Raw genomic sequence first — 19,521 nt, 5'->3', positions numbered from 1 at the left:
CACACACACACACACACACACACACACACACACACACACATACAAACACACCTCTTCCTGTCTTAATTGGCATAGATGGGTACAAGGGACAAATTATTTTACCACCCAAAACAGATGAGCTGGAGAGGAAGGGGCCTCTGGGAACCCTAGGGAAGTCATATATTAACAACCAGAGACACACACAATCTAAACTACCAAAGGCTCGAAACTGCACATTCTGTCTGTTGTGACAAAGTCGTCGCTTGACTTTGACTCACTTCAAATGTAACCAGCATAAACCATTCCACAAGCCTGTGCAAGCGATTATTTTATCAAATTACCTCTCAAGGTTCAAGCCTCACATGAACCTAATTTTACATGAAACCCAGTGTCTCTTTCTAGAAGAATCCAACCCACGCAGTTTCCTATAATACACAAAACCCAGAAGATCATGCAGTCCAAAATGGATTAGATAAGATTTTTCCAGCTAACAGAAAACTGAACTCGGGCCATGGCATTGCCCATACGGCCACACGGGGTCGCTGTTTGACACAGATGCCGCCAAGGTGTGGCTGGTCCCGGTTCCTGCGCAGGCTCCAGTGTCCCTACACTGAGAAAGACAAGTGTAGCTAAGGGGCCCTTGCTTGTCGGCTGTTCGATTGCACATGTCCGGGTCGGGAACATCAGGCAGCCCAGGTTCACACATTCAGAATCCTTCCAGCATGCACTTGCTGGAGAGCACAATCCTTTCTGCTCTCTCCTGGACCACCTTTGCCAAGTTGCTTCAGTCTCTTCCCTTCTGAGGACCATGGTCCTCAATGACTCCCAGGTGAGGCTCCTTGGGGAAGGACTTCAGTGACTCCAGGAGGCGGAACCCTTGCATCCTGTAGCTTGTCCTACAGGACCAAGTCTGTCTAACTAACTCTTCTTGGGTAGCATGAGAAGGAAAGGAACTTGATCCCAACTTCAGCACCTTCCACCCCATCCTCCACCGTCTTTGGACCACACACTCCCCTGAAGATTGTGGACCATCAGAGGGCTGTTCATATGCCTTTAAGAGCACATGGAGAGCTGACTCAGCAGTTAAGAACACTGGTTGCTCTTGCAGAGGACTAGAGTTCAATTCCCAGCCACCAACACGGTGGCTAACAACCACCTGTAACTCCAGTTCCAGAGGATCCAACACCCTCTTCTGTCCTCCATGGGCATTGCACGACAGGGGTGCACTTACATACATGCAGGCAATACACTCATACACATAAAATAAAATTAATAAATAATTTTTTTAAAAAATATAAAAAGAGCAAAGTGATGACTGGGTGTGTAGCTCAGTTGTAGAACACTTACCTAGCAAAGCCGTGAGTCTCATCTCCAACCAAAATACACACACCATGCACCAGAGTCGTTACTGAGAGATATTGCACTTTTCTGAGAGATATTTTCACCTTTCAATGTTGTATATACATGTGGGTCTGTGTGGGGGTGTATGCATGTGAGTGCAGGTGCCCACGGAGTCCAGAAGGCATTGGATCCCCTGGAGCTGGAGTTACAGGCAGTTGTGAGCCGTCCAAACGGGTACTGATCTTCTGCAAGAACAGTAAGCACTCTTAACTGCTGAGCCATCTCTCCAGCCCCTACATTTTTTTTAACCTCATCTGGTTCCCAAAACATATAGCAAGCAATTTTCCATCTCCCAAGGACAAACCCCAGGGCTAGAGCCCCAGTAGAAAATTTTCACAGGAAGTGGGAGTCTTAAAGCAAGAAGATGGTGGAGTTGGGCACAGTCATTTGTTGGTCCCTATCCTATAGTCTGTGACATACTTTAAGTGACTTACAACAGAGAATCCGTGGTGTACTGAATGAATATTAGTATGGCTTTTATAGTGGAAGTTTCGTTAAAATTTATCTTCTTTCTATTTGGAATATGCATGCTAGGAATAGTTCATTATCATTTCAAGGCTTCCAGGAACTCCACCGACCAGAAGTAACCACCGCTTCCTGAATCTATCACATCAGGTGGTAGATTAATTAATCTAATATAGATGACATAGCTTTTCAACATTGAAATTCATGGTGACCATCATCAAGTTGTTATTTCTGCAAAAGAACATTCCCATGAGCATATAAAATGCCACTATGCTCTTCATATTTGGTAAACCTTCCTTTGACTCATTTCTAAGCCGTACCCATTCTACCACCTTACTTCATTTTTCCTTGGCTAGAGAACTCAATGGAAAGGAAATCTGCTGTTTCCAATTCCTCACCTTCAAGTCGTTCATCATAGCTCTCTGTTCTGGCATTCTTCCCTACTTCTCTACAGGAATTGCTTTTGTAAAGTTCACCAACAACCTCCACATTTAAGTCCAGAGGCGTAACATCAGCACTCATCCTGCCTCACTTCTCACCACTGTTTGACTCAGGTTATTGAACCGTCCCTGCCCCTTCCTTGATCCACTTCTGTACCTACTATCAGTATTCTAGAGCTCGGTCTAATCTCTCTGTTCTCATTCCTTTGGTGTTTTCTCTGGTCAAGGTACTAAATATATGTATACCAGCCCATGCCTGTCTCTGGGATTGTAGATTCATTTATTCAATTGGCCTCTCCATTTGACTACTTCAAATTTGCCAATCCACAATTAAATTGCTAAATATCCCTTGCAAAACCCTGCTTCATTCACACCTTCCCATCTCAGTGGATAGGAACTTCATTCTCAGAATTACTCAGGCCAAAGTGCATGGAATTGTCCCTGATTCCTCTTCCCTTACATACCCAATATCCAAACTGTTAACAAATGTTTTGACTTTCCTCACGAAATGTGTTAGCAGGACTCAGGGGAAGGCTCAGTGGTTAAGAGTTCTTGATGTGCTTGCAAAGGACCTGAGTTCAGTCCCCACCATACACACTGGGCAGCTTCACAACCACCTGTAACTCCAGCTCCAAGGAATCTGATGCCATCTTCTGGCTTCCATGAGTACTTGCACACAAATGGCATATATACATACAAACACATACACATAAATATTAATTAATTAAAAATAATAAATAAATACAAATCTTAGAAATGTGTTAGGAACTGGACCCCATCTTCCCATCTCTCCGTGTCCATTGCCCCTCTACTTCCAGCCACCATGGTCCTCTCTGAGCAATCTCCTCCTGTTCTTCAGGGTCTATTATGAGCCCAACAACTGGGATGATGGCTTCCTAATAAAAGCCAGATCGTGTTTTTTGTCTACTGAGAACAATATGATGTTTCCTGAAAGCCTCACCACGGCCCCTGACTTTCCACCTCCCATTTCCGCTTCCATCTCAAGGCCTTTCTGCTTTCTTTTCCTCCACCCAGAACGCTCTCTTCTCCAACATCCACTTAGCAAACACCTTCACCTTCTTCACGCCTTCTCTCCTGACTGCTCGTCCAACCCCTTTCCTGGCTCCACTGTCCCTGAAGTTTTTCAGGATTTATTTTAGCACAGCATTTTCATTTTGCACTAGGCCCCTCAAGCTGTGTAACCAGCCTACTTACCTCAGTTTTGTGATTTGAAACACAAAGATAATAATAGTGTGGTCCCCATAGGAATTTTGAAGAGAGTAATAATCCAAATGTAAAGTGCAGAGCACATAACAAATACATGTAAATTAACTTAAAACAATGCTACCATGTATTGGGCACTGTGCTAGGCACTGGGTAAGACCTGCGGAAAGGTGCTGTCCTGGACCTGATATTTCAGTGAGGAAAGACAGATGGTGACAAACAAGACACTGACTCGTGGAATAGCTATTTTGTTGGGAACTAAAATGGAACAGTACAATGGAGTGACTTAACACCCACACCAGCTTGAGGGTGAGGTTCTCAATGATGGGACATTAGATAAGAACTGATGACAGGGGAGAGTGAGAGTCAATCAGGCAACAGTGATGGGCATGAGCACTCAAGACAGACAGGGTATTCTAAGACAAGAAAATAACAGCTAGTGAAATGCCAAAGATAGGCGCTAACACTGGAGTGTGGGAGACACAGAATAAAGGTGGTTGGTATAAGGGAGTAAGCTCTACATTGCTTCAGGATGTGGCCAGAGAGAAGACTCAAAGCTAAGACAGGAGGCCAGAGCTCAAGCCCAAGCCACTGAAGGGCTTCAAATTGAGTACACTTGGCCTTACTTACAGTTTTGAAAAAGTGCCGTTTACACGTAGGATGCTACTGCAATGACAAAGCAAGAGGTCGTGATGGCCTCATCCAAGGAGGGGTGGTGGAGACGGGGAGAAGTGACTGGATTTATGGTAGGACTTCTACGAATAAAACCAAAAGCAATACTGACATTTCTGATTTTTTTAAAAAAAATTCTTTAAGCTAGGTATGGCATTGCACACCTGTAACCCCAGCACTTAGGAAGGTGAATCCAATACATGAAACCTTGTCTTTAAAAACATTCAGTAGGCTGGGCATGGTGGCACCTGCCTTTAGTCTAGCACTCAGAAGGCAAAGGCAGGTAGAACTCTGTGAGATCAGATTGAGGCCAGCCTGGTCTGCATAGCAAGTTCCAAGCCAGCCAGGGGTAGAGGGAGACCCTGTCTTAAAAAAGGAAGAGGGGACAACTGGATGGTGAATGTTCACTATTCTTATGTAAATATTAAATAATCTCTGTCTGCCATGAAAGAATATCCACACCAGAAGATGATCTGGGAGTGTCCACTAAATACTGATTGAGTCAAAGACTGAATGAATAGGAGAAAACATGCAGAAAGGGAGGTTGATGGGGGAACTGAAAGACAAACGCTCTGCCTACTTCATAATTTGCCTACAGCAAGACCTGCTGACTGGATTTCACGAAAAGGAAAAACAAAACTATCACACACACACACACACACACACACACACACACACACACACACATAAATTTGCTGTGTAGAAAGATTTAAACTAACAGAGGAAGAGGAAAGGGCCTTGAGGGCAAGGACACACCACGTGTTGGGCACATCCTCTGCCTAGGGAAGCTGACTCCTGAAAGCACCAGGATCTGATGAGTGTGCAGGAAACCCTACAGTCCTATCAGTTCCTAGTAACAATCCCGGGGCATTGATTTACCTTCACAGAGAACAATGGAACCAGGCAGGAGCACAGAGCCAGGCAATGGCAAGGATGTTTGTCTAATGGCTCCTTCATTCTTCTTTGCAGAATGGGAAACTGACCACAGGCAGTGCCTTGCTCCAATGTGCATACCATCTGAGACATAAGCAATCCAACTAAAATTGGCAAGCTCTGGAGTCCTGGTATCTGATATCTCACAGTAGCAATCTTCCTTTTTAAAAAGTTCCCCAAGAAACTGTAATGAACTGAAAGAGTGCCTCTCCATGAAGATTTAAAGTATGGAATAGTTCCTAATGACCTTTAAAGCTAAGGTATTTCTGCTCCAATAAATAATATAAAGTTGTTGGCTGTAGTCTACTTTTGACCTTAAAGAGCGACTATTTTATGTGGTTCACTCTACCTCCCTGTAGGCTGATGGAATACTATGAGCAAACTCCCACCATGGCAATAAATCTTAGCTTAAATATATCCCACTATCATCTCTGCATCAACTTCCTAGGTTTCTACCTTTCCTTTGAGATTGTAATTTTGAGGAGTTAAAACAGTCCTATATTACTTGAAGGGGGAACATCAGTATAATAGCCAGGCATGGTGGCACATACCTGTAATCCCAGCACTCTGAAGGTAAAGGCAGGAAGATCAGGAGTTCCAGATCATCCTCAACTACATAGAAAGTTTGCATTAGACTGAATTCATAGCTATCCTCACCCACACACAGCCCATAGGCCACGGGTTAGACATGCTTATAGAGGCCACATCCTTTCACATACAACTTGAAGCTTCAAGTGATCTAATTCACCCATGTTATGCCATGCTGGGATGACAAAGCCCGTAGACTGGCTACTGAGCCATTGGGTGTCAGTGAACCACCATGTTCAGTTCTGGCCTTCACTGCTGAGTGTCTCAACCATTGTTGTTGTTGCTGTTGTTGTTGTTGCTGCTGTTGTTTTGAGGCAGGGTCTTGCTATGAAGCCCTGGCTGACCTGCAGTTCCCTTATGCAGATCAGGTTGACCTCAAACTTAGGGCAATCCTCCTGCATCTGCTTTCTAAGATTATAGCATGTGTTAGCCATGCTCAGCACCAACAATTTTTTTATACCTGCCCTTCAGGTCTTTTGTGGCCATGGTCATGCCTCAGTATGACAACAAAGAGACAGCACCTAGTTCTGGTCAGCTTTCATGACTGGATTAGATGAACACGGTACTCTGTTCTTAACTTAAAAATATCAGACATCAGAATGATGGTCTGCCCGAACAAGCAGAGCACCTGACCAGAGTAAGATTACCTGGCATCTGCTACTTGTTCAACCTCAATATCTCCTTATTGACCCAGAATAAATCACTCAATTTCTTTACGCTCAATTGTCACACCTACCAAGTCAAGACAACACTCCTGGTCCAATCTATTTCACAATAATACTTAAGTGAACCAGTGTACCTAAAGCTGTAATACATAAGTCAATACACTTAATCTACCTCTTTGTTCTCAGAACTCAGCAGTGTGTGTGGCATTCTACAAACGTTTGTTGAGTGCATAAGTGGATTAAAAAAATATACATGATGACAGTAAAAGAAAATGTTCAGGAGAGTTACCTATGTAAAGCAGCCAAATAAAATATTATTTAGATTTTTCACTTACAGAAATCTTTAAACAGAAGTGATTTTAAAACAAGATGGAAAACTCTGAACTGTTCTCAGTTTAGCTTGATATGTCCTTTGATCTAGAAAACCAAGATATTCTTATTCAGAGCAGGAAAAAATATAGGCAAAAAAATGCAATGTTGTTTAGTGGGTCACTATAAGAAAAAAAATAAAACGTGAATTTCTTAAGAATTTCTGTATTTGAAATTTAAATAGCCATTGGTTTGTTCCAGTGTTATGGTCAGGTGGGAAGCAGAAAAGAATAGCATTTTGTACTGTGGTCAAGTTGATCCAGCTAACAAAAATTTTGCCCAATGAGTAGAAAAAAAGAATGTCCAGCTGAATCTAACGGCAAGCTGTTTAACGAAACAATTCCACTGAAAAAGCTTATTCAGCTAGAAATCTTCAAATGATGATTTAAAAAAAAAATTATCCCTCTCCCCTACTGGGAAATTATCTTTGATACTACCTGAACTCATGAACTGGGATTTTGAAAAACGTGTTGTCGGTTCTATGTGCCACACCATGGCCAGAATCTAAATTATATCAGGAACCACAGTGATTAGAGAAGGGCCCTGGTGAGATGGGAGGCATTTCCAAATAGATGAAATGGTATGAATTAAAGACCTTTGTCTAAAACCACTTAGAAATAGAGTTTACAACAATTTGCAAAAAAAAAAAAAAAAGAGGTTAGGATCCACACTAAGAAAAATTGACATTCTTCCCAGTAATAGAAGCAAGATCAGCAAAACAGAACAACCCAGGACAGGGGAAATCCCAGGCCTCTCAGCTCTACACAGGAAAAGGGTGGCGACTGTGCAGGGTCTGCCCTACTGTATATTGTATAATCAGTGGTCAAGAGTGATTGATCACCCACCATGTGCTGGGGGTCATGCTAAGCTACCTTGTTAGCTGCAGACACTTGGGGGATAAGGGAACAGGGATTTGAAATAACTTGAACAACTGATGTGCTTAGAACTCAAAAGAGTCTAACAAAACCAAAATAAATTAAAGATACGCAATTTCTGCACAATGCCTTATGGGCTATAAACATTTTTAATGCATCTGACTGCTCAATTCTGCACACAAGTCTTGACAGTCTAACTCTACTTCCTGATAAGTTAAAAAAAATTCCCCCCACTAAAGTCCAAGACAGTTTTTCCCTAAGAGAGACCATGAGAGTGCCAGATCTGGTTGTTGCTGACATAATTTTCAAAAGGAAAAAAAAAATCCCTGGGTCCCAAGTATTCAGAACTTCCCCAAAGGTGAACTGGTTTTGTTTCATTTGTGATGTTGTGATGCTGTGATGTTGCTTTACTGCAGGACTTAGACCCTTGACTGGCCTAGCAAGCATGATCCATCCCAAAGAAAGTTTTCTCTAAATCACCTGGTAAGGGGACACCTCCTCGGCGCCCCTTTAGCATCTCTCAGAACTGAACAGTGTTTGGTAAACACTATTTAGGAAATGCTAATATAGGTTCATTTCACCTGGAACCCAACCCATTCCAAGTCTCAGATATTTTATTCACATCCTTCAGGAATAAAAGTTATCAGAAAGAAGCTTCTAACTTTTTCTCTGGCATATTGACTGCATCAAGCAAACTTCAGACTCTCATTGGTGTCACACAATCTCTCAACAACAATCTAGAGCGAATGAAATCCACCAGGAAACCTCAATAAATCCTCACGCTATGTTCCGCTCCTGGGATCTTGGATGTGACTGCTGTGGAGTAGTGCTGGACATTAGGGGTGTTAAGGTTCCCTCAGCATCATGATAAGCGGCTAAATGGGGGTTCACCAAAGCACAGGATTACCATGATTCCCACTTCTTAGCAGTTAGACTTCCAGTTGGCTTCCAAAATGCCTATGCTAGAAAGTTCTCAGATAGTTGATGCTCAGTATAATGCTTCAAAAGTTCAGGTAGTGGGTCATGATAGGGAAAAAAGGATCATTTAACCAAACCTAATGCATGAGCCCAGACATCCCCCTTCCTAGCCTGGGTCTGGCATATGTCCATCATGGTCTCTAACAGGCCTGGAGCACCACCTGCTATTTATTCATTCATGGACATTCACATTGGGCAGTAGAAGGTAGTGGGGAAGAGCTCTGGCTCTGAAACCCATTTTAATGCTGGATTCACCATGCAATAGCTATGTGACCAGATAAGCTGCCTAACATCTCCACTTTGGTCTCCTCATCTGTAAACTCTAGCTAATAAACCACTATTTAACCAAGTCAATCCACAGAGAAGTCTAACACAGAGACTGACACATGGTAAGTTTCCGAAGTATTGGCTATCGTTATTTTCAAGCCTGGGTTTCTGCCCTAAGCTTCAAGGGATACAGAGAAAAATTAAGGCTATGCTATTGCCCTCAAGGAATTTACAACCAAGCACAGGAGACAGACAGGTCGACTGTGGTATGTGCAATTGGGCTTCCGTGGCATTGTGCAAGGTTCAGGAGGAACAAAAGAGGAAGTCTTCCTGGAAGAGATAGCCTTAGACATGGCCTTGAAGGGATGAATAGAGGCATAGGCTCAGTCACACAATACTAGAGGGTCCTAGAAGAGAAAAAAGGAAGAATTGGAGACAACTGTCTGCATGGAATGAGTTCGCCAACCACAGTGGGGTTAGGATGCCATCCTCTTCCAAGACTGGGCTCAGGCTTCTGGAACACTCTGTCCATCCCTGGTACTATGCCTGTGTCCTAGTTTGTTTCTCCATTGCTGTGACAAAACATTCTGACCAATACCAACTTGGGGAGGAAAGGGTTTATTCAACTTACATCTCCCAGGTGCAGTTCATCAGGGAGCCCAAGGTAGGAACTCAGGGCAGGAACCTGGAAGCAGGAGCTGGAGCACAGGCCATGGAGGAAAACTGCTTACTGGCTTGCTCCCCTGGCCCCTGCTCAGCCTGCTTTCTTATGCAACAGAGACCTACCTGCCCACGGCTGGCACTACCCACAGTGGGCTGGGTCCTCCCACATCACTCAACAATCAAGATGTCCCATGGCCATGGCCACAGGCCAGTCCAATGAAGGCAATTCCCCAGTTGACACTCCCTCAACCGAGGTGTATCAAGTTGACACTAAAGCTAGCCAGCACAGCCTGGTAGTGAGCATTCCCACAGACTCTCCATGCAGCAGCCAGGATCTATGCATTGGGACAGAAAGGCCCAAGATGGTCCATGGTGTGGTGTGGAGGGGGTAATGGGGTGGCAGACAGGCCCATCAAGGAGTGGCCACAGCCATAGGAGGCAGAACCGACCTTGGGAATTCCACAAGGCATAGAAATCCCAGGTCAGGTCTCTGCCTCAGCCCCTTCAGGAAATCCTGTCAGTCAGCCAGGACATATATACAGCTCAGAGTAATCAGTCCACCAAGTCCCTGGATCTGCTGTTGCTTCTGTGGAGAGGCAGCACCCAGGGAAAGAAAAGAAAAAGATTTAAAGTAGATTCAGATATGAGAAAGAATTCACTGGGCATTCGTCAAACTAAATTAAATAGCTAAGTGACTCTGACAGTGCCTGGCACCAGAAGGAACAAATAATTCCTCAGCATGCTACAACATTTAATCATTGTCTTTCTGGGATTATTTGTACAAAGTACCTGCTCCCCGGCTGAAGCCACAGGACTGGTAAGATGAGCTTTCATATGCTTTTACTTGTTGATTTTCATGCTGTATTCAGAATGTTTTTGTTTTCCCATATTTTCTTGGGTAAAAAGCCCTGTCTTGGAACGCATAGAATCAAAAGAAAAGTTGTAAGAATAAGAGTCTAATAGGCACTGTCTTTCTCTGGGTGGATTGACCCGGTTGGTTCAAGTCTGGCGTTCAGGCTTAGCTGCTGCAATCTGAATTTAGTGCTGACGTTTCTCTTTCCACAGCAGAGCTGGATATTCTGGTTTTGTTTCCATTATCTTATCACAGTCAATACCTACCACCCCATCCTTCCAAGTGTAGACCATAGCTTCAGCTTTAGAAAGATACTCAGGGGAATTCCAGGGTGGATGGGGTCTTGCTGAGGAAAGTAAATGTCAGGCACATTTACAAAACTCACCAGGCATTCATGCATCCCTCCTGCCTTCCTCAGACCTGCAGTGGGACAGTGAGGGCCTTGTCCAGCCCATCAGTACAGAGGACCCCAGAGTAGCTCCCATAGGCGCCATCCCAATGTGAGGCCAAGTCTTAGAAACAACCAATCTAGGGTGATTATTCAAAATGTATTTTGTAATATATGATCTCTGGTCTATTAAGAATAAATCTCAGCCGGGCGTGGTGGCACACACCTTTAATCTCAGCACTTAGGAGGCAGAGGCAGGTGGATCTTTATGAGAATGTGGGAAGACAGCAGGATGAGCACTTTTCCAGCTCAGAAGCTGGAGAGGGCATATTTGAACTGTGACTTTCAAATTTCAGAGGGCAAGTCACAAGGCTGCCCACTTTGCTAGCTGTTCAAGCCTGAGCATGTAAATTAATCCCACTAAGCTTCAGTTTCTCCCCAGATAGGACTCCACACATTGGTAGGACCTGTCATCATCATCTTCACTGTAGAGGGCTTGCTTCTGTGTAGAAGCCTGGCCCTGGCTAGTGTCCAAAGCTGAATTTATTCTTCAGTTGGTTTAAGTTGATAGATGAGTCATTTCACTGAAAAAGGTAATTCGAAGGTGATCAAAGAATGTAATATTTTTCTAAGTTTTGTGTTTCATACAATAGTTCTTAATTCAATTTGCACCTCTGTCCCCCTTTTACGCCCCACATACTTCCCACCAGACTTCAGGCATTCTGACATACATGTTAAGCCCTAGCCAGTCAAGCATTTATACCCAGATGTCCTTCAGTGCCCTGGAGTCTAGTCAGCCTATCTAGAGATCTTAAGGAAGATCTACTCTTCCTCACCCAGTAGTAATCAGTTGTCAACAGTTTTTAATAAATTGAAAACTACATGGAAACAAAACTTGAAGAGTATGTTATGTGCATTATTTGAAATGAAGACTGAAAAAATTCTATACTATGGATGGCAAAACACAAAGTACTGACAACCTAAATATTAATGACACTTCACAGAAGAATTAACAATCCCAAAACTACAAAGACAGAGAAAACTGGGGAACAATGAAGAGAGCTACCCCTTAAAGCATCTCACCTATAGATAATTTATATTTAGCATTTGTCATAAGAATGTACAAAGGATAAAGGACAGTCTTTTAAACAGAGTGCAGAGAATGATGGGTTTCCGCATACGAAGGAAGCTAAAGAATTTTTAATATAATCTCATGTAAACGCTCTTTGTAGCTGAGGATAGTCTTTAATTTCTGATCCTCCTGCCTCCACCTCCTCAGTGAGAGGTTTCCAGGCCTGCGCCACCACTGCCAATGTAGTGGTAGAGAGAAAGCCAAGGTCTTTGAGCAAGCTAGGCAAGTAATCTACCAACTGAGCTACATCCCCAGCCCAAAGGATTCCTCTAAAAGAGAGTAAAATTGCGCCCATTAAGAAGGAAAAGTCACAGTGGTATCATTCTATCCACCTAACTAGAAGAAACCCCAACATAAAGGAAATCCCACTTTTAAAAGAATGGAATAGTGCCAGGACAGTTAAAGAGTTAATCCAAACCGCATCTAAATGTAGCTTTTGTCATTCATTATACCACAAGGGATAACCAGGGATGTTTTGGTTCATAATGATCATCAAACAAGCTTCAAGTAAAGCAGAGAATTCACCTTTCTCTATGCTACACGTGCAGGGAGAAAGGGCTAACTGATGAATCAAAAGACCAGTAACTGAGTGTGACCTTTGGCATGTCACTGCATGTTGTAAAACACCTCCAGTACTCTCCACCCAAATTAGTGATAATTATTCTCTTTCTCTCCAAAGCAATGAAAATCAAATAAAATGATGGCTTTGGAAGTATGTATAACCATAAAGTGTTCTGCAAATGTAAGGATTATTCCTCTGCAGACTTCACATATTGTAATGAGGTAGTGACGGCGTTCCTCCTATACCTAACCAGTTCTATGCTCTTGGGATGACAAATATAAGACATGGCCCTGTTCATCCTGGAGTTCTTAAACAGAGAGCAAAGCCTAATAACTGGGGGTCGAGGGGCTCAGTTGGCCTAGCATGCAGGAAGCCTTAAGTTCTATCCCTGGCTCTGCGCATACTGGATGTGATGATGCACACCTGTTATCCTGGGAGGTGAGGCAGAAAGATCAGGAGTTCAAGGTCATCTTCAGTTACATAGCAAGTCTGAGGGCAGTCTAGCTACCTGAGACGCTGTTTCAAAGGCCAACAAAGAAACCAACAAACAAACCACAACAACACAAAAAAATCCTCTAGGCCGGCCATGGGAAGCAGAGGTTGAGCCGAAGAAACAAGGAACGTGTGTGGGCATGTGGAAGAGAGGGAACGCAAGCCCTTGAGGAATCTAGATTGCTTAACTGAGGGGAAGAAACAGCATTCCTGTGAGGCCAGGCCACCAACCAGGCTCAGAGGTGGCATGGAGAAGAGTTTTCAGAAGCCAGTGTGCACTACTATGTCTCTTCAGGGACTGTGCCAGGCAACTTGCACCTGGCATGTCACCTAAAGGTAGCTATTGACATCTCCCTTTTACAGATAATAGCAAAGGGTAGGCGCTCATTTAAAACTCTACATTTTGCAAGATAGAGCTCCGTCCAGACTTAACCTTTGGCTCTGAAGTTCAGAGTATCTTCATTGTACAAAGCTGCTTCATCTTAAATTTACTGGAATGATTAAGGAAAGACAGGAAGGACTCTATCAGGGAAGGTCAGGAGTAACAGGGAACCAAAGTCAGTCTGTATCATTTAAGCCGTTCATGAATGGGCCATCATATGTTGCCAAATAACTGTTCCTGGTATGTCTGTCTGATGTCCCCAATTCATTCATTTGATCAGCACATGGTTGCTGGACACCACTGTGTGTCAGACAGCATTCTAGGAGCTCAGGTAAGAGCAATGGACAAAACAGAAAAACATCTGTGTTCTCATGCAACGTGCTTTCCAGTTGAATTGAAATCTAAATACTGCAGATACCTCTGGGACAGGAACTGCATTCATCACCAAATTTAGCACAGCACCAGTCCCATGGCGGATACTCTTGTGAAACCAGTTCTGAAAGATTATCCTTGAAGATGATTGAACTATGAACAACTGGTCTTGAATGCCCTACTGTAACAGCAATTGGTTTGAAACAGGTATTCTGTAATGTTTCAGGGTCCTTGTTTTGATAAATGTATTGGCATTCCATTACCTTGTAGGACTACAGAGTGCAGATGAGGGGTGATACCTATATATAAAACAAGCAGTGTCCCTGTCCACACCCACAGCTGAGGCAGACATTGCTTGCTGATCACTGAACCCAACACTTTCCAGATAAGGTTGAAAGCAGCAAATCAGTCAAAAGCAATCAACCTCATCACTACCCCTGACTTTCCAGTGAGATGAAACAGATGGGGAAGTGACCACACCAGCTATTTTGCAAGGCTCTGATAATGGGAATCAATGTTCTCTGCTGTGTTTGCACAGGCAAAAAGATGTGATAAGAAGTCTGTTATAACAATCAGGACAGAGTGCCAAACCTGCTCGCTGAATTTTGCAGTCAAGTGTCCAGATGGTTACACCAAGATTACCAATGGCTCTGTCGGGGTTCGAGATTGCAGGTACTTGTTATGAGAAGATAAGTGTGCCCACGTCTTGGTACCTTAGGAATTGTGACTCCAAATTGAAATGTCTGATTTAGCAAAGCAGATCCCTGACTTTTCTCCTATTTTAAGACTATACCTTGAGTCCAAATTTAGGTAACTCACAATTTATGACCTTGAGTCTAAAGCTTTATGACTGCTGACTCGCATTTTAATACATAAACACTGTCCTTCCTCTTACCCATCTTTGAGTTTTGTTTCATCTAAAGAGTTCTCTTGCTAGGAGGATAGCTCAATAGGTAAAAAAGTTTGCTCTGCACACATGAGGACCTGAGTTCAAATTTCCAGCAGACATATAAAAGTCCAAGCATGGCTATGTGTGCCTTTAACCCCAGCACTGGGTGTCAGAGACAGATGGAGCCCTGGAGCTCACTGTCCAGTCAGCATAGCCCAAACAACAAGTTTCCAATTCAGTGAGAGACCCTGTCACAAGGGAACTAAGAAGAGATGGACAGAGGACAACACCTGACATTCTGCTCTGCTCTGGGCTCTACATTCAAGTGCATAAGCACACACAACTGCACACTTGTGATCATGCGCCCACCCACACACACATGCATACTACATACACCATGCACACACACATAATATATACAACTAACACACACCAGGTACACACATAGCACACATCACACAAGCATAACACACACCACACAAGCATAACACACACCACACATAAATGAATAAGTAAATAAATAGCTTTCTAATCTGAGCATACTAAAAAGCAGAGCTGTAGGTTGCCTGGGCTACATAACAAGATCCTGTATCAAAAACAAAGTAAATGTTTTAAGTCTTGGGCCTCACTAATAAACTGGGAATCCTGATACTAATTAGAACCCAAACAAGTGTGATGGAAGAATTTCTGCATAGTTCAATTGCTTTTGAGTGCTACATTCTTGAAGACCACTTCTGATCCCAAACTCTCATAATTCAAGGCTAGTCCTGGCAAAGGAGGACAAGTAGGTCTGTGCACCTGCCAACAGGTATACCAGGAATAGATTCAGCTAATCAACTTAGGAATTAGGTATCACTCAATGAGTTCATTTTTAAATTTGTGTATATGTTGCATGCGTGGGTATGTGTTTACGTGTGTGTGTGCTCGCATGTGCTCACCATAAGTTGACATTGAGTATCTTCCTCAATCACTCTCCACCTTATTTTTTGAGACATTTCACACTGAAACTGTAGCTCACTGATTTGGCTGGACTTATTGGCCAGTGAGGTCTAGGGATCCCCTTGTCTCTGCCCCCCAGCACTGTGATTACAGGTATGTGCCCCCATGCCCAGCTTTTTATATGGGTTCTGTAATCCAAACTCAGATCTTTGTGCACAGCAGACACTTTACCACCAACTGATCCATCTCTCCTGCCTTAGTGAGTTCATTTTTAATTCAAGAATGAAGAATTACTTATATTTTTAACTTGAATGAATGGAAACTTTAACATTTATAGAATTCTTTTTACAGTCACATTTGTTTAATATGGCCATATCATATTCTAAGACAAAAATCATCATTTTAATAACAATGTTCCTGTATCAACTGGTCTAGAATTAGCAATTACATCATCAATTAACCACTGGATTACCAGAGTGAGAATGGGAGCACATTTGCAATCACTTTCATTTCCTATTACAATTATATCAAAGTTCAAGGATAAAATTATATGCTTCTTTACTAAGAACATTTTTGTACTCTCTACTCTTTTGATCACTGCCAGGAGAGCGCTTTGCTATGCCCTACTACACACACACACACACACACACACACACACACACACACACACAGGCATGCATGCATGCACACACGCATGCCCATACAATTTGGCAACCACGCTGTCTGTCTTAGAATTGAAGATTTTTGTCTGCCATTTATTTATGCTGGAAGAAACCCAAGATCGTTTCTTTTGTTTGGTCTTATTTTATATTTTTGTGTTTTGGAAAAATCACCTTATTGAGGTGTGATTAACATATGAAAGCTGAGCCTATTTAATATACACAACTTGATACATTTAGCGATGAATGCACACCTATGACACTGTCCCCACAAGCAGCCTCATAAACATATCCATCACGTCTACATGCTTCATCCCATCCTCCTGCTCTTTTTGACAAGAACACTTAACTAAGGTCTACCATCTTTGCAAATGTTAAGCATACAGTTTCCAGTTTACATTACTGTTGCTGCAGGCATAGACTGTGTAGCAGACTTGTAGGACTTAGTCATCTCACATAACCTAAACTTTGTACCCTTTGACCAATACCTATTTCCCTTCATTTCACCCCCGGCAACCACCATTCTATGCTCTGCTTCCAGAAGTTTGGCTATTTTGGAGTCCTTATCTAAGTGGAATCATACAGTATTTGTCACTCTGTGTTTGGCCTTTTTAGTATACTATCCTGCAGGTAGTGCACGTTGTTTACAAATTACAGTCTCCTCCTTTATGCTGAATAATATCCCATACCTCTATATACATATTTTTCCTTTAGCCTTTCACCCATCAGTGGAAGTTTGGGATATTTCCATTTTATGGCTATTTTGAATAATGCTACAATGAGGTGGGAATATAAATATATATTCCATTGATATATACCATATTTCATCTGGGAACACAAATGTAGAATTGATAGAGTATACTATGGTTCTAGTTTTAGTGTTTTAAAGAACTGATTTTCATTGTTGCTGCGCCAATTGACATTCCTATCAACATTGAACAGCAGTTCCCTGTTCTCCACATCCTAACCAACACTTGTACTGGGAGAATTTAGAAAATAGCTCTCCTAATGCTGTGAGATAATGTCTCATTGTGGTTTCAGTTTAGCTCTTCCTGATGATGAGGCACATTTTCATACATCTGTTGTCTTCTTTTTGTCTTCTGAGATGAATTCTTGAAAAGACCATAGGACCACTGTGAGTTCTTTCTCTGTCCACCCATTGACTGTGCTAATGTGCTCAACCTTTCGGAGAACATGTCAGCGCTGTCCTCAACTTGACTGTCTGTAAAGCAGGTGTTAATCAGCTGCATTTCAAGTACTGCTTTGGAAGAAGAGCCTTGAATTCTCACCCATGCTATACGTGACAGCAGCACGGTTATAAAAGATTGATATTCACAGAGGAGGGTCTCTACTCTGAAGTCTTGTCCTGGAATAAGCCAGACTGCAGAGACCCCTGTACACAGACAGTGGCCTTTAGCCTCCATAGAGCTGCTATCCTGGAGCTGTACCTCAGCCAGTGTTAAGAATTGTTCTAAGGGATGTGCCACTGTGTCTTCTCTGAGGATGCTGTGGTGGGTGCTAATAATCACCTCTGCCACAAAAAAAGTGTATGTCAATGGTATCTGTGATAAATAGACTAGCCTAAAAAGCAGGGTTGTTTTAAATTTGCAGACCCTGTGTGTCGTGAACTCTGTCATCCTTTCCTTCTTGCACTGGCTGCTAAGATGCTCAGTGAAAAGCTTGAAGCCTGTTTCTAGACTTTGCCAAGACCTATTACCATCATTTATTTCATTAACTAACTTCTCATTTAACTTTTTATGCCTCCTTCATTTTCATTGTTTTTTCCATTTTATTTGATCAGAACAATTAAAAATAATTCATGATTAAGTTTTAGTTTACATAGAAAGCCAAATGTGTTTACTCAATCTATTTTTTAATGTAGATTAGTATAAAAACCTAATTAAAATCTAGGTCTTGGAACCAGTGAGATGGCTTAAAGAGTCAAAGCACTTACCACATAAGCCTAACCACCCTAGTTGAATCCCTAAAACTCACTTAGCGGTAGAAGGAGAGAACCAACTTCATGAAGTTGCCCTCTGATCTCCACATACACGCTGTTGCACATATGTGCCCACATTCATACACATGTAACACACACACAAATAATAGAAATAAATTAAATAAATAAATAAATAAAATCCAGAGCAACCCTATTACCTAGCATTAATTGAACTGTTATTATCATGGGTTAACATTCTCTCTTTACTGTCCAAGGTACACCTTTGAGATCAGAACACACTCTCTGTCTCTCCCTGGATGCCGTCATATATGTAGGAAGGATTATCTGCAACCTCAGTGTTGTCCAGGCCATTGGGGCCCAGACTGCATGGGTAAGTGACACAGCCCTTGGACTTTGACACGTGCTTCTCCGGGTCCCATTTCACAGATATTTGACAGAAAGGAAGCCGAATAAAAGAACATGACTATGATTTTCTAGGAAATTTTCATTCTTTCTACACATAGAAAAACCTATCTTTTCCTCAGCTTTTATATAGGAATCTGTTTGCCACAGTTAATGATCTCCCTTTAAAAGAATTCCTTGGAGCTGGAGGGTTGGCTGAGCAGTTAAGAGCACTGGCTGCTCTTGCAGAAGATCCAGGTTCAAATCCCAGCACCTATATGGTAGCTAACAACCACCCATAACTTCAGTTCCAGGGGATCCAATGCCCTCTTCTGTTTTCTGTGGGCACTGCACAACATGGGTGCACTTAAATATATGCAGGCATAACATAATATACATAAACTATAGGTAAATTTAAAAATTTTTAAAAACTATGTATAGGTAACTATATATGAAATTATATGCAAAAGTATCTATACATAAAGCCTAATGTATACATCATGTATACCTAAAACCACATCTATGAAATGCTACATGTTAGAAATACTAACAGTGTGAGGAAACACATTTGTTAGCTAAAACTGGTTATAGAGGCCAGAACTCAAACACTGATTGAATCTTTGCTATGATATGAAAATCATGTGAGCCCCTCCTCACTTTCGGTATCCAAAAATCAGAAATTTTAATTCATGGATTTACCATTTGTCCCCTAGCTTCTAAGACAGGATGAAAATATCTCCCTGGGATCCACTTAAAGGAGAAGTGTGTTCTCTTCCGCTTTTTTACCTGCTAAAGCAACAGAAGCAAACTTTACAACTTCTAAAGTTCAGAGAGACCTTTCTAAACAAGGGGAAATACTCAGCTCATACACTGTCACAAGTAGAAACTCTAAGTCTTTGGGGCTTATGATGTTTTTTCCGTATGTCTTCCAAATTGTTGAGCTCATGTTATGCACATAAAATGTCTGTTTATTTTTCCATAACTAATGATTAA

General features: G+C 42.2%; 1 protein-coding gene across 1 annotated transcript; it reads left to right on the top strand.

The window, feature by feature from the left end:
* Positions 1-10,173: 10,173 nt before the first annotated feature.
* LOC115070267 (stabilin-2-like) lies at positions 10,174-18,517 on the top strand (the record flags this gene model as incomplete). The annotated part of the gene is made up of 3 exons (XM_029563349.1): positions 10,174-10,336; positions 14,239-14,372; positions 18,402-18,517. Coding segments are annotated over exons 1-3 (328 nt in total), but the record flags the coding sequence as incomplete, so codon positions are not given.
* Between the last annotated feature and the right edge of the window lie 1,004 nt (positions 18,518-19,521).

This window comes from Nannospalax galili, unplaced genomic scaffold, assembly GCF_000622305.1.
Source record: "Nannospalax galili isolate Female #2095 unplaced genomic scaffold, S.galili_v1.0 scaffold415, whole genome shotgun sequence".
In the NCBI taxonomy this organism is placed as follows: domain Eukaryota; kingdom Metazoa; phylum Chordata; class Mammalia; order Rodentia; family Spalacidae; genus Nannospalax; species Nannospalax galili.
This window is presented reverse-complemented; position numbering and strand designations above follow the sequence as displayed.